Raw genomic sequence first — 19,846 nt, forward strand, 5'->3', positions numbered from 1 at the left:
AGGATGTCCGGTTACACTTGCATTGCTGCCACTAAATGACAAAATCCATGAGAAAACATGAGACTCAAATGCTTTTAAGCAAACTAAATATGTCAGTCAACCTTTTTGCCCATTGTGAGGACAACTCCACTAGCAGGAAAGCAGTAACCCCATGGTAATGATTTTAATAGACCTTTTTTTTCCTCAGCAGACACATTTAATACATTGGTATTTGTCTCTCCATGTAAATCCAAGACAAACCCGCAACATATACAGATATGTATCTTCATCTTAAAGTTATTGCTGTCATTAGACATGTGTATAATAACTTGAATGATTAAACCCTTCATGTGTTAACCAGTACATCAGTTCAGTTCAATTAGAGCAGATAAACAGTTTTATATTTGATCATTTTGTTGTCCCTCATAATTTCCATTGGTACTAATCGCCTTGTGTGAAAAAGAAAACACGTTCAATTGTGGTTGTTTTGTTCCCAATTAAAGAGTTACAAATGAAGAGTCTTCCACGGAAAAGTGACTCAATCCCTGTTCCTAAATTACAACAGTATTGAAAATCATCATCGCATTTATGGGTAAACAAAAAAAATAGAATGCACATAGTATGCCTTCCTTTATGTTGTGTTTATGTCCAGCACCTTAATCTCTAGTTGGCCTCTGTCTCTCCATGCTGCTTCTACTCATCTGGTTCTCATTTACACAGCACAGCCAGCTGGAAAGGGTTCCTGCTTTCAAAGATGAGTTATTAGCCCATTAATACATACTTTAGCCAACGTTTCTTTTTCTTTTTTAACTCAACCAAATTGGAAAGAAACAGCATTATTTGTAGTCAAAGTTTGGATCTAAATGTCTGATGACTAGTAAATGATTAAAGAGGGCATGCTCTTGTTTGCAGGAGTCTGTGGGATGTAAAAGACAGCATAGACTTTTGATTAAAATAGTTTGAAGGACTTTGTTTTAATTGGATTTATTGTAACAAAATAGAGCAACTTTAGGTGGCTGAAATTAAAACTTAGAGGGCTCAGACAAAAAATCAATCTACACATAAAATCATTTTATGAACTGCTTTATCCATTACCAACCTCAAGATGGCTCTGTTCTTCTAAATATGCATGTTCAACGTAAAACTTTATATATATGGAACTGTGTGTGTGTCAAATAGAGAAAGATTGTTTGTTAAATGGTAATTAATCTGTTTAGCAGTGTTCTTCATTGTTGGTGTCTCCTCTGCACACAGCTCCAAGGAGCCCGTCTGTGTTGCATCTGCGTGTCCTCGTGCGTTTCCCTCCGCCACAGCTGGACCAGCTGGACCAGCAGGACCAGTTACCTTCCTGAATAACTGTCGGCCTTGCACCTGCAGAACAATGTCAAAATGAGCATACAAAAGGAAAGGGACCTAAAGCGATATAAATGGCCTTGTTGGAGTGTTGGGATATTGTATGATTTGATGTATCCGTTTACTCTTACCTGCGTGTTTAACTTTATCTGCCTTGTAATTCTGGCAGGCCAAGCCTTCATACTGAAAAGTGCACATGCACTTACACTGCCCATCCAGGAGAGCAAGAGTGCCTCCGTTCTGACAAGGCTTACACTTGCAGACGTTATACTCTGCCATGTAGTCGGCCGTGGCCCGCTTCAGGTTGGATATCCTGGTGTTAGCATCTGGCATATCCAATGGAATTAACATATAGATGGGCTCTGGCTGTCAGAAGAAAAAAAAAATCTGAATAGATGCACCATTTCACTTGCCATGATATGATAACAGAAAAATTATATCACATCTTTGTTTTGCCTTATGTCTTACGAAATGAGTCTACAGCTAAAGTGGGTCTCGGAGGCGGTACTTGAGCGCAGCAGAGCTTTAATCTGCCAACGTCAGCATGCAAACATGCTCACAATGCTAATGTAGGAGGTTTACTTTTTACCGTGTTCATCATCTTAACTGGGTATGCTCACATTTGATAGTTTGCCGTGAACCCAAAGTACAACTGATGGTAGTCTACATCCTTGATGTTCCAGTCCCGGGATTGCTCCGGTGCCTCAGTAAATTCCGCCGGATGTATGTATTTTCCTTTTCCTTCTGCTTTCTTTGTGTTGGAATTTTAAACTCTGGTGGATTCATGGGGACTATGGTTAACTGCTCCCCAGATCTCTGCATGGTAAATTGAGACAGCTAACTAGACTATCTGTCCAATCTGAGTTTTCTCAACTACTTTACAGCAGACCCGTGCAGAGTTTAGCGCTGCCCACAACGATTGTGATTGGTTTAAAGAAATACTAATAAACCAGAGCCCATTTATCTCCCATCCCGGAATGCTGTGTGGACTAGCCAGACCCCCCCCCCCCCTTTCAGCAGTGTGTGAATGGTCTGGCAAAGCAAGGCTGTGCTGATAGGGATGTGAACATGAATCATTTTCCAGCTGTCCTTAGAGCAGGTTTTGAGAATTTACACTAAAAACAATAGACGTCTACCTCGTAACTGATGTAAATATCTAATAAATACATATGACAGATTCTGTGCCAAGTAATCGAGTAAATGTTGTAAAATTCACATCATAAGTAAAAACTTTGACATTTGGTGACGATAAGGGAAAACTTGGAGGATCATTAGGATTTATCATCTGAGCAGCATGAATGTCTGTACACAATTTCATGGAAATCTATGTTGTGGGTGCAGTATTTGGGTCTGGGCCAAAGTGGTGGTCTGACCAATGCTATGCCACTAGCGTTGTGAAAAACATGATCTGATAATGATGTATTTACAGCTTTGCCAATCTATCATAGGTACCTCACTGGTGAGCAGCGCAGGGGCCTCAGCAATGGTCCGGGCCCATTCCTGATATGTATTGATGTTCATCACACCTTCCTTATTCAGTTGAGCTCTCATACCAACAGCACTTTGTAGAGTACCTCCTTTGACTGATGTGATCACCTTGTCCACTACTGCTTTTCCGGCTGTATCACCTGTTTAAGCACCAGGGGAAAACTTTGTTGACTTTCCACATTTGATAAATACTGAAACCTTACTTTCAGTACTTACTATTAGGAAAAGAGAGGTTTGGTTTTGGTGGTTAAGTTTGGAAGTCTAACTTGAAGTGACTAAATGTAATTTTTTATGTTTCTAAAGCTATGTCATTTTTCATACAATGATCTTAAATGACCTGGACGAGACTAACAGTGAAAAGAACGCTATTTTTATATAGATTTTAGTAAGGCATACGCCCGGGTTTGGTTAATCCCGCAAAGTCACAGAATGATTTGCAGCATGTAGCGCATTCTGAAGGGTCACAGATTTCTTTATAACACCAGAAAAGCCTGTGTTAGTGTATGCCAGCGGAGCCAGCTAAAATGAAGCAGTAGACTTCTTTATATTGGCCTAAATGTTATTTTATTTTAGAAGTTATCTGTTGTAATTATGGCTGAAAATGAGGCAGGGCCATCACAGAGAAAAAGGAAATTTACCAAAGAACAACTAAAAGCTAAAAGGGAAAGATTACGAGCGATAACGCGAGTCACACTCAGTTGGGATTTTAACAGATGGAGACAACTGCAGGATTGTTAATGATTCAAAACCAACCCAGAATGTGCCCTCATGTGTCTATTTTATTCATAAAATAACTTTACAGTGTGCAACATTGTTTTACGTCAGTGGCCAACATTAAATTACATCCCCTATCTATATAGTGTGGACATTTTCCTTTTAGTAGTCACTAACTCAGTACTATACAGAGAGCAATACAGCACCGTAAAGCAAAGACCTGGTGGTGTAAAAACACTACCACTTTTGTACAAAGCGACTGCTAGAATCAATCAACACAAAGTTACATATAGACACTTTCAAAGACACTCTTTTTCAGATAAAATTCTATTCTCTTGCTACGGGTAAGGGGTAGTTGTTTTGCTAGTATCATTCACTCGCAGTAAACCTGCCATCTGACTACCAGAATAAAGATTGCTAACTCAGACCGATATAGCCCGACACTAGCCTTGACTGAAATTTAGAATGCAATTTTGCATGGAAGAAGCTGTGGTTTTGTTTCCAATGTCATACAGTGTAGTCGTGCTACAAAGGAATTATTTCCTGATTGATATGGAAAGGAAGAATGATTCCAGTGAGGAATAAATCTTTCACCGTACATGTGAGAATCATAAGATAGATTTAAAAACTCTGCACATATGCTTTAGACATTACTGTGATCAGGTGAAACTGGGAAAGCTCACCTTGGTTTTTGTTTGTTACATCTTTACAGTTGTCATTTTTCACACTGCCATCAACCATGCTTTGAAAGTTTGCTGAAATGCCGACTTTAACGCAGTTTTGGACAGTTCTCTCTGTCAGATCTGCAAGAGGCATTGAATATAGAGGATCAGTGCTTATATTATTATATATTCAATTTAGTCACCATTGTGATTGAGAAAATGTACTTCAGAACCATTACTTTTGAGTAGAGACACATACTTTTTGTTTTTATGGTGTCCTGGTTGAGAACATAAACCAACTCATATTCGCCGCCAGTTTTCCCGTTTTTGGTGTAGTGAGTTCCGTAGTCCTCCAGGAAGGCAAAATAAATACCCCTTTCATACTGCAAAGGCAAAGATTGGACATGCGCCAAGAATTCATTGGCTGTTTGGAGCTCACGGGAACGCATCCTGTAGGTGCTCAGTTGCACTTTGCCCTTCACCCGCATAAAGCTCTTGTTCTGCAGGAGAGAAGAATTAGTAAACACTTATGGTATGTATCTATCTGAGACTAGCTTCAATACCTTTTTTTTAGTTTAGTTAATGTTGCTATGTATGTTTAGAACCATTTATAAATTGCAATGGGATTACTTGTCACTGGCTGACATTCACCTTAATTTTTGTGTACTCTGAAAGCTCCCTAATCATCGTTTTCTTCTGGAATCCGACTTCTGCACCCAAGGTTAAATCTAGTTTTGAAGTTGAAGGTGCAGCTGCATTTGGAGTTGAAGGTGCAGCTGCATTTGGAGTTGAAGGTGCAGCTGCATTTGGAGTTGAAGGTGCAGCTGCATTTGGAGTTGAAGGTGCAGCTGCACCTGAAGTTGAAGGAGGTGCAGCTGCACCTGAAGTTGAAGGAGGTGCAACTGACTCTGACATGGACTTCTCAGTTGGGCTGAATTTGAAGGAAAGTCCAACATCAAGTTTGTTAGTCATCTCCGTCAAAATCTCCTTCAGGAGACTGTCTGTGTCTTCATAGATTTCTCTTGAGGTGGTTTCTTCCACTAAAGTCTGCAAAGACAGGGAGCATGAGTGTTGAGAGAAGACAGACTTTTCAGGATGCTCACTGACATACTATCATTGTCCTTTTACACACACACACACACACACACACACACACACACACACACACACACACACACACACACACAGGATCGAGACCCCATCTTTGAACGTGGCTGAACTACAACTTACTCAAGCTTCAGAAAAAGGGACATATTCAACACCCTGGTCCAGTGATGGTTAAACCAAATGGGATAATATTAATATATAATTTTTACTCACAAACACACACACACATAGTAATCCATCCTTCGAATAAGAATTGGTGAAATTGTGCTAGCTAACCTCATAGTTGAGCACGCCAACATTCCAGGGAAGCCTGTCATACTTCTGAGTGTTTGGATTCCTCACTCGATCACACCTTCCATTGAAGTAATCATTGTTGAATGGGTTCATTCGAGGATCTACACCCAAGATGTTGATTCTGGTGCATGGACACAGTGACCACTTTTAATTGAAATTCAAAGGTTTAAGGAGTACTTCAGTCTCCTACCCATGTACAGGTTCTATTAATTGTACAGTCAGCACCTGCTTTCAGTTTTTTTATACAAAGCTAAGTTAATTGTCACGTAAGTTTTCACCTTCAGGCAGAGAGTGGTACTGATGTTCTCATCTAATTTGGCAAGAGAATGAAAATTCAATGAATTGTATATATGTATTTCTTCTCACATTGTTATCCTTGATGGTTTGGCAATATTGTTATTTCTGACATTCATGCCAATGAAAGCAATTTAAATTGAATTGTAATAAGTGACCCAACGTAGTTCTCACAACGAAAAACTACTACTCAAGTAAAAAACTGATAATTTATATTGTTATAAACAACATTTAGATAAAGAAAGTATCTAATATGAATACTGCACTATTTATTTGTATGATACAGCTGCAAATAAGTATTTGAACACCTGTCTATCAGCTAGAATTCTGACCCTCAAAGACCTGTTAGTCTGCCTTCAAAATGTCAACCTCCACTCTATTTATTATGCTAAATTAGATGCACCTGTTTGAGGTCGGTAGCTGCATAAAGACACCTGTCCACCCTATACAATCAGTAAGAATCCAACTACTAACATGGCCAAGACCAAAGAGCTGTCCAAAGACACTAGAGACACAATTGTACACCCCCACAAGTTTGGAAAGGGCTACGGTGAAATGCGCAAGCAGCTTGGTGAAAAAAGGTCCACTGTTGGAACAACCATTAGAAAATGGAAGAAGCTAAACATGACTGTCAACCTCCCTTGGACTGGGGCTCCGTGCAAGATCGCACCTCGTGGGGTCTCAATGATCCTAAGACAGGTGAGAAATCAGCCCAGAACTACACGGGAGGAGCTGGTCAATGACCTGAAAAGAGCTGGGAACACCGTTTCCAAGGTTACTGTGGGTAATACACTAAGACGTCATGGTTTGAAATCATGCATGGAACGGAAGGTTCCCCTTCTTTTGTTTGATGTTGGCCAATGACCATTTGGATGATCCAGAGGAGTCATGGGAGAAAGTCATGTGGTCAGATGAGACCAAAATAGAACATTTTGGTCATAATGCCACTAACCGTGTTTGGAGGAAGAAGAATGATGAGTACCATCCCAAAAACACCATCCCTACTGTGAAGCACACAGCCATGATAACCAAGGAGTGGCTCTGTGAGAAGCACATCAAGGTTCTGGCGTGGCCTAGCCAGTCTCTAGACCTAAACCAAATAGAGAATCTTTGGAAGGAGGTCAAACTGCGTGTTTCTCATCGACAGCCCAGAAACCTGACTGATCTAGAGAAGATCTGTGTGGAGGAGTGAGCCAAAATCCCTTCTGCAGTGTGTTCAAACCTGGTGAAAAACTACAGGAAACTTTTGACCTCTGGATTTGCAAACAAAGGCTACTGTACCATATATTAACATTGATTTTCTCAAGTTTTCAAATACTGTAATGGGAAAATTACATTTAACCAATGACTTTTATATGAATTATTCATAATTAGATCTCAAATGCCTCTGAGTATATGACTTCTGTATCTTTCATTTGTGTCTTCTCCTTGATGGGAGACAACTGGGTTTGTTATGACTCCACACCATTTCCTTGAAGAATAGATGAAGTGGGGCCTGCCAGAAACAGTTGCCTAGAACGGTGTTTATCATAGTAGGTCTAAGGTCGAGACCATAGCCTATCCAAGAGACAAGATGTCCTTTTTCAGCTAAGATAGAATGACCGGTCAAGACACTGGACACACGAGGGGCAGATTCAGAAATACGTAAGAGCTCCAACTGTCTGCCTGAGGCCCACTGATTGTCATGTTTGAGATTAGACTGTTTTCCAAACAAGGGTTGGTTTTCTTCTGGGGGCACTGCAAATAAAGAAGTGTATTACTGATTATATTTACCAGAACTGTTGTCACTTTGTTACTCTGTACATTGTGAAAGCTGTTCTCGTCATTTGATTGTTCTCTGCAGAAAACAATGAAACCCTTCCACCGAATACCTAAACTTTTAATCCAGTTTGCAGCCTGTCTTTATTTTGTTTCAACAAGTTCTCTTCTGCCACTCAAATTCCTCCCTCGCTGAACAGAAACTTCCACAACAATACTTATTTGCAGCTGTATCATACAAATAAATAGTTAAACAAATCCGTGGGAGAACTTGCAAAATAGCAGGGTGTTAAAATACTTATTTTCCTCACTGTAACTCACTCTTACCCGTATCCTGCTGTCCTGCCTTGCTCATTGTTCTCCAGGACTGACGGACCACAGGGTCTACGCTGAGGATCACAGTCCTCGTCTGATCCGTCCTCACAGTCGTAGTCCCCGTTACACATTAATCTCTTCTTGATGCATGAACCTGTGTAAAGATGGGGGTTAAACAGAGCAAATATAATGATGACAAAGGTACTGTTGGTGACTTATCCCTTTTTTTGTCTCCGGGTCAAATTTGACCTGCTTTCAAAACATGTATGTGTGTATGAATGAGAAATCTGCGTTTCTTTTCAACTACCTAAATGTAATTACCCAAATAACTTGGATGATTCCATACAACGTGCTGGATCTGTATTGTCTTATCTTTCTTGAATAAAAACATGATTACAAAAAAAGATCTCCACTTCCATAACATTTGGGATGTTTTACTAAAATCTTTAGCATTTGAAAAAATTTGAAATGTTTCAAAACAGTATTCTTACTGAATGTTGACATATACCAGTCTGTGATTAACCTCCCTTTAATATTAGTCTAAATATTTCACAATTATTTAGTTTTTGTGCAGGTACAATTTCCTAATAATGAGGTTTATCACTAACACCTACTTATTATTGAAATTCATGGTCAGAATTTCAATAATTCAAATTCTTTGACAATTCAAAGGGTTAAAAGAAGCTGAAGTACCTGACTCGCACTGGAACTCTGAGTCGGAGCATGCAGGAGGAGGCGGGAGGACACATTCAGAATCTGTTGTACAGAACTCCCTGTCCCCCAGAGATCCCTCGCAGGACAGACCACCAAATTGGCTGAACACTTGTACACTTCGCGAACGTCTCTGAGGATCACACATAACATCACACTTTGTAAAGCATTTATACTTTTTTTAACAAAGAAAGAGAAACAACAAAGTTAAGAAAAGGGTTTAAAAACAATTTATTTTATGCTTTTTTTAAGCTGAATGTAGCCTTAATAAAATTCCTACCGGACTTTATGTTTGGACAATCTGAAAGGCACAGGGAAATTCAGTATCTATAAACAAAATGTGTTCTTGGTTCTTTTTTAGCCGTCTTGTCCATTTGAAATGAACGATGTTATAATCTTTAATTAAATACATTTAAATATGTGATTCAAAGGTATCTTAAAGTTAAGTTAGCAGAATTGGGTGTTAGGCTACTTTTAAGATTAAGTTACCATTATGATCAGATTTAGCTGTTTTTATTTATATGTATTTTTTTACAAACTCAATTACTAAGTTATTTGAGAATCAAAATTTGGATTTTTTTAATTACAGGAAATAACACAGTAAATTATTCTGTTATCTAAAGCCCCCAAATTGACTTAGCTTTAGCAAAGGCTATGTCAACAGCTTGCCATAACGAGCCAGAGTGCAGTCAATTTGGTTTTCACCTCAGTTTTCTAGGTCTTTCCAATTTAAATCCTATACATTTATTACAAAATGTCTGGGAAATACTATGTTTTCAGATTCGAGACATAACTCAATTCTGTCAAAATACGTACACATGAACACTACAGTTTGTCACATGCTAGCTAATAGGCTACTGCATTGTGATAGTTGAAAGTTGAGTTCTCACTGACTGTTTTATTGGACTCACTCTGGTTTTCGTGCAAGGATCACAAGGACTCCAATCTGACCAGCGGCTCCAGACACAATTTACTGCTGGTGGATCAGGAATTTCCACTCCCCTGAAATGCACATATTAAGTGATGATGCAACTTTGTACCTTCCTTGGTACTATGCAATCCTTAGTATAAATATATACATACATCCCTTCTCCAACAAGCGCCAGTGTTAGACACAGGCAACAGAAGCCCAGCTGGAGAGCAACAACAATCCTCATGATGAACCGTTGAAGAGACAAATGATGTTGTGTGTCTGTCCCTATTAAAACTTTTAAGCTATGTCTCTGTCAATGATTATTCAACTGCAAAGGGAAATGTTGTAATCTCAAGTCAATAGGTTGTTTTTTAGGGACAGCAATATTGATTTAGTAATCGGTAAACTCAAAAAAACTGAGTTTAAAGTGTTACATCATAGTCACACAAAAACTTAATTATCATTATATGTGATGATTCATGTCTTCTCATCATCTCTGCAAAACTGTTATTTTTAGTTGAGTGCTGTAGATGAAAATATATTACCCTGTAGTTTTAGAGTGATCTTGTCCTCTTACTGTCTTTCCTGTCCGTTACCTCCTTGCTAATACTACTTTAATTTGATCAACAGATTTAGTACCCGGGATATCTAGAGTTCTTGCGAGAGCACAATTTGAGTTTGCTCATCGAGTCACTCTGGCATCGAGTAATGATGGTCATTAATTATGCTCTTGTAGCCGAGCTGCACCAATCACATCGGTGTATCTGACATAGGCGGGCCGGAGGCAAGCTAAACCGATGACAACAGTTTAATCTACCAGTTAGCCCCGCTGGAAGCTAAGAGTGTGGGTCTATGGATTTATCACCCCGTGTGTTGTTGTGATTGGTCGTAGTGTTATCCAAATGCGTGCACTGAGATTTTCAAATGCCTTTCGAGATGGACAACTTTCATTACTCGTTGCCAAGGTTCTATCTTTTCTAAATGTCCCTTGAATTCTTTTTGTCCCAATGTTTTTTCTCATTTTACCGCTCTTAGCAACACAGAAAAGTGGATCGACTTTGTGCAAATGTTTTTTTATTGAAAACAACATTGGCATATAGCCTACTGTGGAGTTCAATTTCACACTAACATTCTCACTTGGAACAAATAATCTCTAAGACAATGTAACACTGTCCATCAAGAAAAGGGTGAAAAAAATACTTTGACGAGGGGGCGGGGAATTTGCATCAGCTGTGTGCTTGGCCATCAAGTGGTATTTCAGACTGGACGTGCTGCGATGAACGTCAAAACACACAGATCACTTTGGTCTGGTCAGTGGAACCATTTGGTAACTTCTAAAAAGTAAACTTTCCATCCAGAATCTTATTGGCGTCCATTTCGGCGTCTCGTGCTCGGCATCCCCTCTAAACGTAATGTTACTACTCTTTGGTCGGCTCGCAAGCCCAAACAAATGCGCGCGGCATGCCTGTTGTTTTGTTTCCGCTTGCGCTAGATCTGGTGTGGTGTTGTAGTTTTTCTAGCGTGACTAATTGTTGCAACCGCATGTGAAAAAACTACAAAGTTTGTTAGGCCAATAAGAATGTTAATCTTGCTATGTTGGATTCATGTTAAGACATTTTATTTATTGACAAAACTATCAAAACATTAACAATAATTTGGAAGGTATTAAAGAAGAATAAATGCAGTTTAAATGATTTGAATTAGTTACTCAGAATACAATGTACAAAACAAATAGTGAAGCATGGTTATTTCAATATTTGGCAGCAGCATACATATTGTACAAAAGTGTTTATAGAAATTATATTTTGAGTTATTATATTTGTTCATTTGCTGTATTGTCATTCAGTATTTATTACCATTCAGTCTCCCTTAGAATCACAGGAAGCTGGAACCTATCCCTGACCAACGGGACTGTCAAGTCTGGCCTTCTTTTAGTGCTTGCACCCTGTTCATGCAAAAGGCAACGGATCATTTATTCTGTTTTAATTTTAATTTCAGGACTACTACTAATTTCAGACAATTTGTTAATGTCCGAGTTTCCAGGATTGTGCAATCACTCAGGCAGGTTCCCAGAAAATCGGAGCAAATATTTAAAGAGTCAGTTTTTGACTCAAGTCCATGGTACATAGGTCACCATCTGAGTTTGGCAAACTGACTGGCAAGACTTTTAAACTCTAACCACGTAACCACTGCAACAGCCAACATCAAAGATATTTGGAAAGCTTTAATGCACACTGATAGGATTACTGCGGCACAGGTTTTGAAGTACAACTCATTGTCCACAAGATGGCAACATGGAACAGATAACAGCTGTGTCTATGCTGTGTGTCCTTGTCTTATGGTCACACTGGTTATGCAAAGGGCCAAGGGACACACCAATAACAATACTGTGACAATTTATACAAATGCACTCATTTATTTCTCTGACAAATCAAACACTGATTTTATGTTTAAACATGTTAAAACAAGCCTTGCACAACGCACAGGAAGTTTTAAACTGTTGGACCTAATGATATGTCATGGGATCTGAGTGGCTTTTGCTGAGTCTGCAGTACTTTGTTCTTCAAAAGGGGGGGAGTGCAGTGTGATTACATTACAATAAAGGGAAAACAAAACACTTCTCTGTGTAGACAGATAAAAGCATAAGTGAATTTAAAGTGGACTTATTATCCAATATTCATGGACACAGAGGTTTGGCAGTGACACATCATCGGCTTTGATCCATCTGAGAGAGTAACACTGATGTTAAATTGAGCATTCAGCATGCTGACAAGTATTTTTTGCTGACCTAAATAAACACACTCGGAATATTCCCTAATGTCTCCAAAGTCAATCGGGGCTGCCCTGTCCTGGTTCCTTCCCTGGATCTGCAAGCAGGGCTGGGGTAGTCTGGGGGCTGTGTGGTCATGGCCCGCTGGAGAGGCGCAAATATGTGCTGAGGTCACCACTTTTACAACGTTCGGCAGTTTCCTCCCAACTTTCTCAGGAAACCAGAGGGTAGGTAATGTGCTTGGCCAATATTTCTCCTGACTAGAAAGAGTTCCTGTTTTTTTGGAGGGGGTTGGAGGTTGGAACTGTGTGGAAACACTTGTGCCCACTTACATATTTACTGTAATTCACACACTACATAGAGTCTGTCATCTTGTGTGACAGAATACAATGACGTTGTTTCCTGCATTGCTAATTGCCCTACTGCTTTATGCGGTATTTTTTTAGACTGAAATGGTCAAGAGTATTGAAGGCAGTAGGGAGTTAAAAGAACAGAGTTGGACAGAGAGGATACAATCTAAGACTACCTCAATTATGGACTGGAGATAAGTGGCTATCTTAGGCTCTGGTTGTGGTGGCAGCTGGTTCCAGGATTCACGCCCTAAATGTTGGATGTTTGGATTGCAGCCTTCTTGTAATAAACGGAGGAAAGGACAATTCCTATTAGATTGTCTCTGTCAGCATTCTATCATATAAATAAATCCTCTAATGTGTATGTGCCACTAAACCCCAGAGACAATGAAACACATTCAGCAGAACACGGAACTATCGTTATGACCTAACGTCATCAGACAGTGATTCTGGACCAGAGAGACACGTCATTGAAGATCAAAGGTTAACGGCTGAAGAAAACGTCTTTTGTTATTCCCGATTTGATCATGTACAATGTATGAATATCCTTGGATTGACATTCATCAGAAAAATAAAACCAAGTACAACATAAATTGCAAGTATCATATATCAGATGCGACAAAGCTACATCTGTAAAGATACATGCAAACCCGTCTGGGGATCTGCAATTCTGAACAAAAGTCTGATGATGATAAGAGGTTACAAAAAAGATCATTCCACTGGTTGGTGACTGAAGGGGAAAACAGACTCTCAGTTAGCCAGTTATCTTGCTTCTAAGAAGCGCATCTCCTAAAAAGCAACCGCTGTCAGCAGAACACAGGATACTAAGGCAGGAAGGACATCCTTCCTCAGTCCCTAGGTCGGCCATTCTCAGATCGCACCCAATGCACGGGGTACTGTACATCTCTTAATCATCAGACCCTTTTCAAGAAAACAGATAGCACAAATATGCACAGAAAAAGAAGATTTACGTATATATATGATATATATATATATATATATATATATATATATGAGTAGGAGCTGGGTTGAAGTAATAGGTGCAGATGTGATTGTTACATCTGGATGGTTGGCTCTGTGATGGTTTCAGTCTTTACAGCACCAACAGGTCAACAAACGTTGGCAGAGTTGCTGTGAATTTGAAAATGCATGCTCATGTGTGCAAGTGAAATCTCCAACAGCTTGTACAGGGGTATTAGATGTAAAACCAAGCAGCAGGATACGTTTTAGTTTTCCTGTTAACATTTTTCATTTATTAGTTTTACTTTGCTTGGGTTAAGGTGAGAAAAGCAGATGTCCCTACTCTTTGTAGGCAGCTTGGCATGGTGAACCACTTTCATTGATAAAGCCACCTTTAATTTGGCTCACCAAAGGAAAAATGGGGGGAGAACCTCAACTCCCCCCCAGGAGTGTCTGACCATGCTGCTAGTTTTGATTGTGAGTGCAGAACTGTCAAGATTTCTTAAAGAATGTAAAAATGAATGCTGATGCTCCCATGCTGCTCCAACACCACTTCCTATACACACACCAATGAATGAGAATTCATCAGCGTGTATAGAACACTTTGTGTTGTTTAATCAATAAGCTAACAGTAACATTATCATGAAACCAATAGTGTTGTTAGGCCATCAGCTGAGCTGAGCTGTGGGAGGTTTCTGGTTTTTAGGTTACTATCAGTCATTCAAAAGTTGTCTGCTATTTCAATTATGATTCATTGTTAGGTAATGGCTGTCTATAGTTAGAAAAAAAAAACATTTACAGAAGTAAAAGCTACCGTTTTATAGGAAAAAGCTGCATGGACATCACTTCTTATGTTAGTGCATATCTCACTGTCAATGTATACTTTAGTTAGCTATACAGATGGTCAATCTCCTTTCCCAATAATATGTTTCTATTTCTTTGGGTTTTCTGTTGAAGAAGCTTCTTTTTCTTTTTCACTGGGGCTGTCCCTGCTTTAACTAACCCCTCGGTTCTTCTCTTAATTATCCAAAACAAACATCTATTGATGCTTCTGCAAACATGGAACAAAACATTTCCTGTGTGACTTGAGGATTTTCTTCCTGGGAATATCATAACTGGCAGTCAGAGCTTAGAACAGCAAATATAAAAACGGTCATTACACGTCTGAATCAAAAAGCAAAATAGACATTTATACTAACCCATTTTCAGCCATCAGCTGACGGTAATTGCAATAACACTAGTGCATGGCAAAGGAAATGGAGTGCCTGGTCTTTCAAAAAATGTGCTGTGTTAGCAACGGTGGAGCTTTCCTCTCTGGTTTGGACTCTTCTTTACCCTAACTCCATCTCCACTTTGAATATGTACTCCTCAGTGTAAATAACATTTAGAATGATATGAATGAGCGTTTTAAAATGTGAAAGTCATCCAATATTGTGGACCCAGACCCACCATGTTGAGGAATGGTGGGATGTGTTAATTGTTTTCTGGTTAACACAAATGTTGAGCAACAATGAATCCTTGCTTCATTTTATCTTCAGCATTTGCCATTTTCCAGCCATTCTTCCCCCTTACACAAGAACCATACTGAAATATATGCTGTATTGAATATAATAATTTAAAATGAAAAGGCTACTTTTTGCTATTTTTCCCTTTTTTTCCCCAGACATTACTTCTTCTTCTTTTTACCTATTTGCCATACCCAAGTGGAAAAGCTCATGACAAAAGAACTGCAAAGCCAAAATACATGATCAAGGCTGCATTTGAATCATACATTCTTTTAGTTTCTGACATTGTGAATGCTTAGCATGTGATGAAAACACTACATCAGTTCACACATGGTTCAGAACAGTTTTTGGTCCTCGTCTATAATAAGTCATTTCTACGACATGCTTATGTTACACTATGTGAAACTACCATCTACACATTGTCAACATCTGTATACAGGTTCTGACCTCAGGCCTAACCGTACTGGAGCTAAGGAGTTTTCTATAGGCCTACGTGTTGTCACTGGTGTCCCTGGACCTCTCCAAAATCTATCCAAGTGAACAAATCGTGCTTTCACTTACTTCTGTGACTATGAAAACATTACTGAAGCATTTAGATGACTGTAAAACCCTTTGCCATTCATTCAAACATTGCAGATCATCTTTTTTCTCACAAAGCGCGTGCATGTGCCTGCTGGCTCTGGGAGGAGGGACTTAGCTCCGTTCTTTTTATTGGCTACCATGATTGACGTGTTGAGAGCCAATGACAGCTCGTTCTAATGTGGCTGCGCAGACACATGACGCAGCCCGTTGACGTTCCACACCGGGAGCGCATGCTACATGTTGGGGGCCCAAAACCTTACCAGAAGAAGGTGGAAATACTTTCATTGTGTAGCGAGGAAAACAATAATACCAAGTTTTACACTTTATTGTTTTAATACTCAATGGGAAACATCCAAACTACTGGTGTCGGCGACCCAGGGGCATCAGACTAGGGAGAAAAGGGGGCCGAGTACCCGTGGCCCTCATGTGAGGAGGGCCTAAATGATGCTAGAATGAATAGCTGTGGATGTGGGGAGGGGCCCGTAGAAAATGCCTTTCTACACGGCCCAGAATTTTGTGCTACGCCCCTGCAGTAACCCATTGAGTTTAAAACACACACACATCTTATTTTTAATGCACCAATAAAGGAACTGGCTGGATCCCATTTCACTGCTTCAATAGCATTTTATTTTATGATTTTGTGCCAAATACAAATGATTGTGTAATCTGTTGTTGTTATAAGAATACGTATTTTTTGCAGCATAACTTTGTGATGTTAAATCTCTTACACATCTTTTTTTTTAATCTAGTAATGAGATACTGTCTTGAATATAACCCTGCATTTTAAGATTTTTTAGTGCAAAAATCGTAGGAAAACAGAGGTTGAAGTGGGGATGATATCAGGCCGGCATTGTTTAATAGTGTCTTGTTTAAAAAAAAAAAAGCAAATGAAACACAACATTTTTCCTGACCTACTTACTGAGTAACGTTGGGCTCTTTGACCGATGGGGGTATTGTCTTAAACGTGAAGAGACCGCCTCTATTTCAGTTGAAATGTGCAGTGAGTTAGGTCTGTCAGTCAGTGAAGGGTTAAACTGGGAGTTTGCAGCAGGCTCTCTTTTCTGTCCACGGCAGTAAGCGGAAAACATCTGACTGCTGCTCGTTTTCCGAAAGCTGTGTTTAGCTTTTTACTCATTTTGTGCCGGAGCCGCGGAGGCATCACGGGAACAAAAATCCCTGTTTCGAAAGCAGGATTTCAACGTCTTACTGCGCGCTTTCAAACAGGTAGGTCCCTGTGTTGGTAACATTTTCCATCCATGCATTAATTAAGGATCCACCAAAGGACTACAGGTAGTCTGTTTTTTAAAACTAGAGCTACAAAAATGCTGGTATGAGTGCGCCCATAAAAACCACACTTAACATTAGTTTCAGGTTTGTGGGAGTTGCTCTTCAGTCAAACAAATCTACACATCTTTTGGTTTTTTAGTAACTGTACCTTCTACACATCTCTGTGGGAGGTAAAACTTCACGCCATGTTTTCATCTGTACTCATTTCCTTTCCTGTCTCAACTGTTGGGATAACAAACAATACAAATCACTTTTTCCCCCCTAAGTTTTCTTTTCAGAACACACTCTTCAAGCTGCAACCAGGTTAACAAACATGTTTTTTTTATCTTGAGAAAATATATGATGCAGCATGTTTTTAAGTTGCATGTCCTATCCATTTACCTATCCTAGTTTTAGTGCAAACCATTTTTCATTTAGTAAGAAAGTGTTAGCATGGCCTTTGTGTTCATAGTGGGCCTATGGTATTTCACCATCTCATTCACTTGCAGACTGAGTCATTCCCTGATTTCCTCCAGATGTGCACTAGTTTACGTTTCCTGACGGCCCAGGATTGTGACATTTCTGCCCTTGCACTGCAGTTATTCTGCTGACAAATATGAATTTACACTTGTGCTTTGTGGTTAAGTGTTATTTGTGCCATGACCCTGGTGGATGCTGTAAAAAGCTCTTCTTCTCATCCTTCATCTGGTAGTAGTTCTTCCTTTTGATTAAGTAAGTTAACATGTAATCCTTTTATCTCAATCTGGAATGAACTGCTGACATTTCACCCTTTTTATTTTATTTTTATTAGCCTGTTCTCCAGTTAGTGTGACTCAGACACCACAGTTTACTGGACAGGTGCAATCATGTGCCACACTCGTGTAAATGGAGCATCAACGAGTGTTCTACACTTCTTTGCACCGCAACAAAAGCAGCATGTGTGTGTCTGTGCAGTTGCAGGAGTTTAAATATCATCATGACGAACCAAACTTACAAGGACTTTCTCACCCTGCTTGTTTCCTTGACTTCAAAACTGGTACTGGTTAGGGGCTGCACAATTAATCGCAATTGTATCGAAATCGCGATATGCGCTAGTGCAATATCTAAATCGCAGGGGGGGCGCAGTATTTGTTGTACATTTATTTGCAAAATAAATGTTCAACCAATTCTGAATTAAGTATTGTGGTGCTACAGAGATGTCCCGGCCTACACATCCTATCCTACAGACCAAAGAAAAAAATCTTTGTTTGGTACAGATCCTTTTGCAAAAATCACACTATAATCATTTTAATTTTGTCTAATGTTTTTTTAATGAAAATGAGAAGAAGAATTTGCAATATTGTGAATCCTATTGCAATATCAGTCAAAAATAATCACAATTATATATTTTTCTTGTATCAGCCATAGCACTGGTGGTTGAAAGGAAGTTTTTTTTTTTTTTTTTATTGTTTTACAGCTGCACAGCACAGTAGCTCTTGTGGTGCAACCCTCATCCCAACAGCAATTCAAATCATGTCTTGAATAAGAAAAAAATACTCAGTTGAAAATCCAACTTTGCCCCTTCTATTTTTAAAAGCCGTATTTTTTTAATTTATTTTTTTAAATAGAATCTCTGTATAGGCTACATGTGTCAGTCTCTGTTATGGTCGAGGTGATATGATTGAGAGGTAACGTAACCTAGAACGCACTCCGTGACCTTAAAGTTCCTATCTGTTATCTCATCCTGTATGGCTCTCATTTCCTTTATGGATCTAACAAAGGAGCTGCCTGATTGATTTCATCATACACAGTACATTTTTGCCGTCTTAGGATGGAAACTAATGACTTTGCATCCTGACTAATTTTTTTTTTTTTTTTGTGGATTTTTTTGTACATTTTGTTGTGGATCATTTTGACTGATTCCATATCATCAGTAGATAAAGTGTAGGTGTTTCAGTCGCTTAAGAACACTCTGGGTAAATGATCATTCCATTTCCAAAAGGATTCAATTTCCGTTTGTAGTTACTTTGCTGGGCATCACAAGATCTTTTGCTCTGCTAGCGTAAGATTAACCTCAGGTAATTGCTCAACCTTTGCCCATTTTCAACCTTTGGTCTGTCCTACAATACACAGCCTCTTTACACTGTTTAGTAAAGCCAGTGTAGCCTCTGGTACTCTTTCCGAAAGGTATGTATGTCCCACGCAAAGCCATGTTTGTGTTGGTTGTATTCCAATGGTCGTGCAGAGCAGGAGTACTTAATGGCCTTTTTGTATGTCTGAATGGTTGTTGTTGCCACTTTGTTGTGATTGTTGGATTCATTTAGTGACTACATGGTGGTTAAAAAAGTGTGTTAGTTAAGATGTAGGTGAATCTCTGCTGCTGTGGCATCCGCTTCGCTACTGTCCCCTGTGATGTTGTTTTTGGCCTCATGTGATATTGCCTTGTTTCCTGCACAGTAAGTGAAGAGCTATTCATTACTGTTCGGTGTGTTGGCAGGCAAATAGCTAATGATGATATTATCGACGTGCAGATACATATGATGTTCCTTCAGAGCCCAAGTTGGCACACAATGTTGATTTTTGATGGCATTTTAATGGGTGTGACAACAAATCACATGCTGTGACAGTACACTTACAAAATGTCTTTCTTTGTCCATCTGTGCAGTTCTAGTGGTACCTACATACTTATCCATCCAAAATTAATATCTGGTTTGATGGCAGGAGAACAATATATTTGTAAAGAGGTGACTGTGTGCAGGACCTTCATTATAGTTGGGATAATTCCCTCAGTTACGTGTGTGTGTGTGTGTGTGTGTGTGTGTGTGTGTGTGTGTGTGTGTGTGTGT

General features: G+C 39.3%; 2 protein-coding genes across 8 annotated transcripts in view; one reads left to right on the top strand and one right to left on the bottom strand.

The window, feature by feature from the left end:
* Positions 1 to 1,139: 1,139 nt before the first annotated feature.
* On the bottom strand, positions 1,140 to 10,023 carry c9 (complement component 9). Its single transcript, XM_034896841.1, has 11 exons — positions 9,759 to 10,023; positions 9,587 to 9,677; positions 8,658 to 8,808; positions 7,977 to 8,118; positions 5,580 to 5,718; positions 4,848 to 5,243; positions 4,456 to 4,696; positions 4,218 to 4,337; positions 2,785 to 2,960; positions 1,464 to 1,698; positions 1,140 to 1,350 (listed from the first exon to the last, which is right to left on the bottom strand). Exons 1-11 carry the CDS (start codon positions 9,830 to 9,832, stop codon positions 1,193 to 1,195), a joined length of 1,923 nt encoding a protein of 640 aa, XP_034752732.1. The 5' UTR covers positions 9,833 to 10,023; the 3' UTR covers positions 1,140 to 1,192.
* A 6,712-nt stretch (positions 10,024 to 16,735) lies between these two features.
* dab2 (DAB adaptor protein 2) overlaps positions 16,736 to 19,846 on the top strand; it is a 10,751-nt gene continuing 7,640 nt past the window's right edge. For 2 of the 7 annotated variants that reach the window (XM_034896838.1, XM_034896834.1), the window contains exon 1: positions 16,764 to 16,991. The gene's annotated coding sequence lies outside the window, so the exon portion shown is untranslated. Of the gene's footprint in view, positions 16,992 to 17,642; positions 17,758 to 19,177; positions 19,196 to 19,846 lie in introns of those variants that run through there. The other 5 variants (XM_034896835.1, XM_034896839.1, XM_034896840.1 and 2 more) reach the window with 5 other exon arrangements.

Source organism: Etheostoma cragini, chromosome 16 (assembly GCF_013103735.1).
Source record: "Etheostoma cragini isolate CJK2018 chromosome 16, CSU_Ecrag_1.0, whole genome shotgun sequence".
Lineage (NCBI taxonomy): Eukaryota > Metazoa > Chordata > Actinopteri > Perciformes > Percidae > Etheostoma > Etheostoma cragini.

What these genes read in the sequence shown, in the direction of transcription:
- c9 (XM_034896841.1), bottom strand. Translation starts at nt 9,832, where the DNA reads ATGAGGATTGTTGTTGCTCTCCAGCTGGGCTTCTGTTGCCTGTGTCTA. An exon ending in AGAGTTCCAGTGCGAGTCAG is followed by an intron (nt 8,119 to 8,657) that starts GTACTTCAGCTT and finishes ATCTTTACACAG; the next exon opens with GTTCATGCATCAAGAAGAGA. An exon ending in CAGAGTACACAAAAATTAAG is followed by an intron (nt 4,697 to 4,847) that starts GTGAATGTCAGC and finishes TCTCTCCTGCAG; the next exon opens with AACAAGAGCTTTATGCGGGT.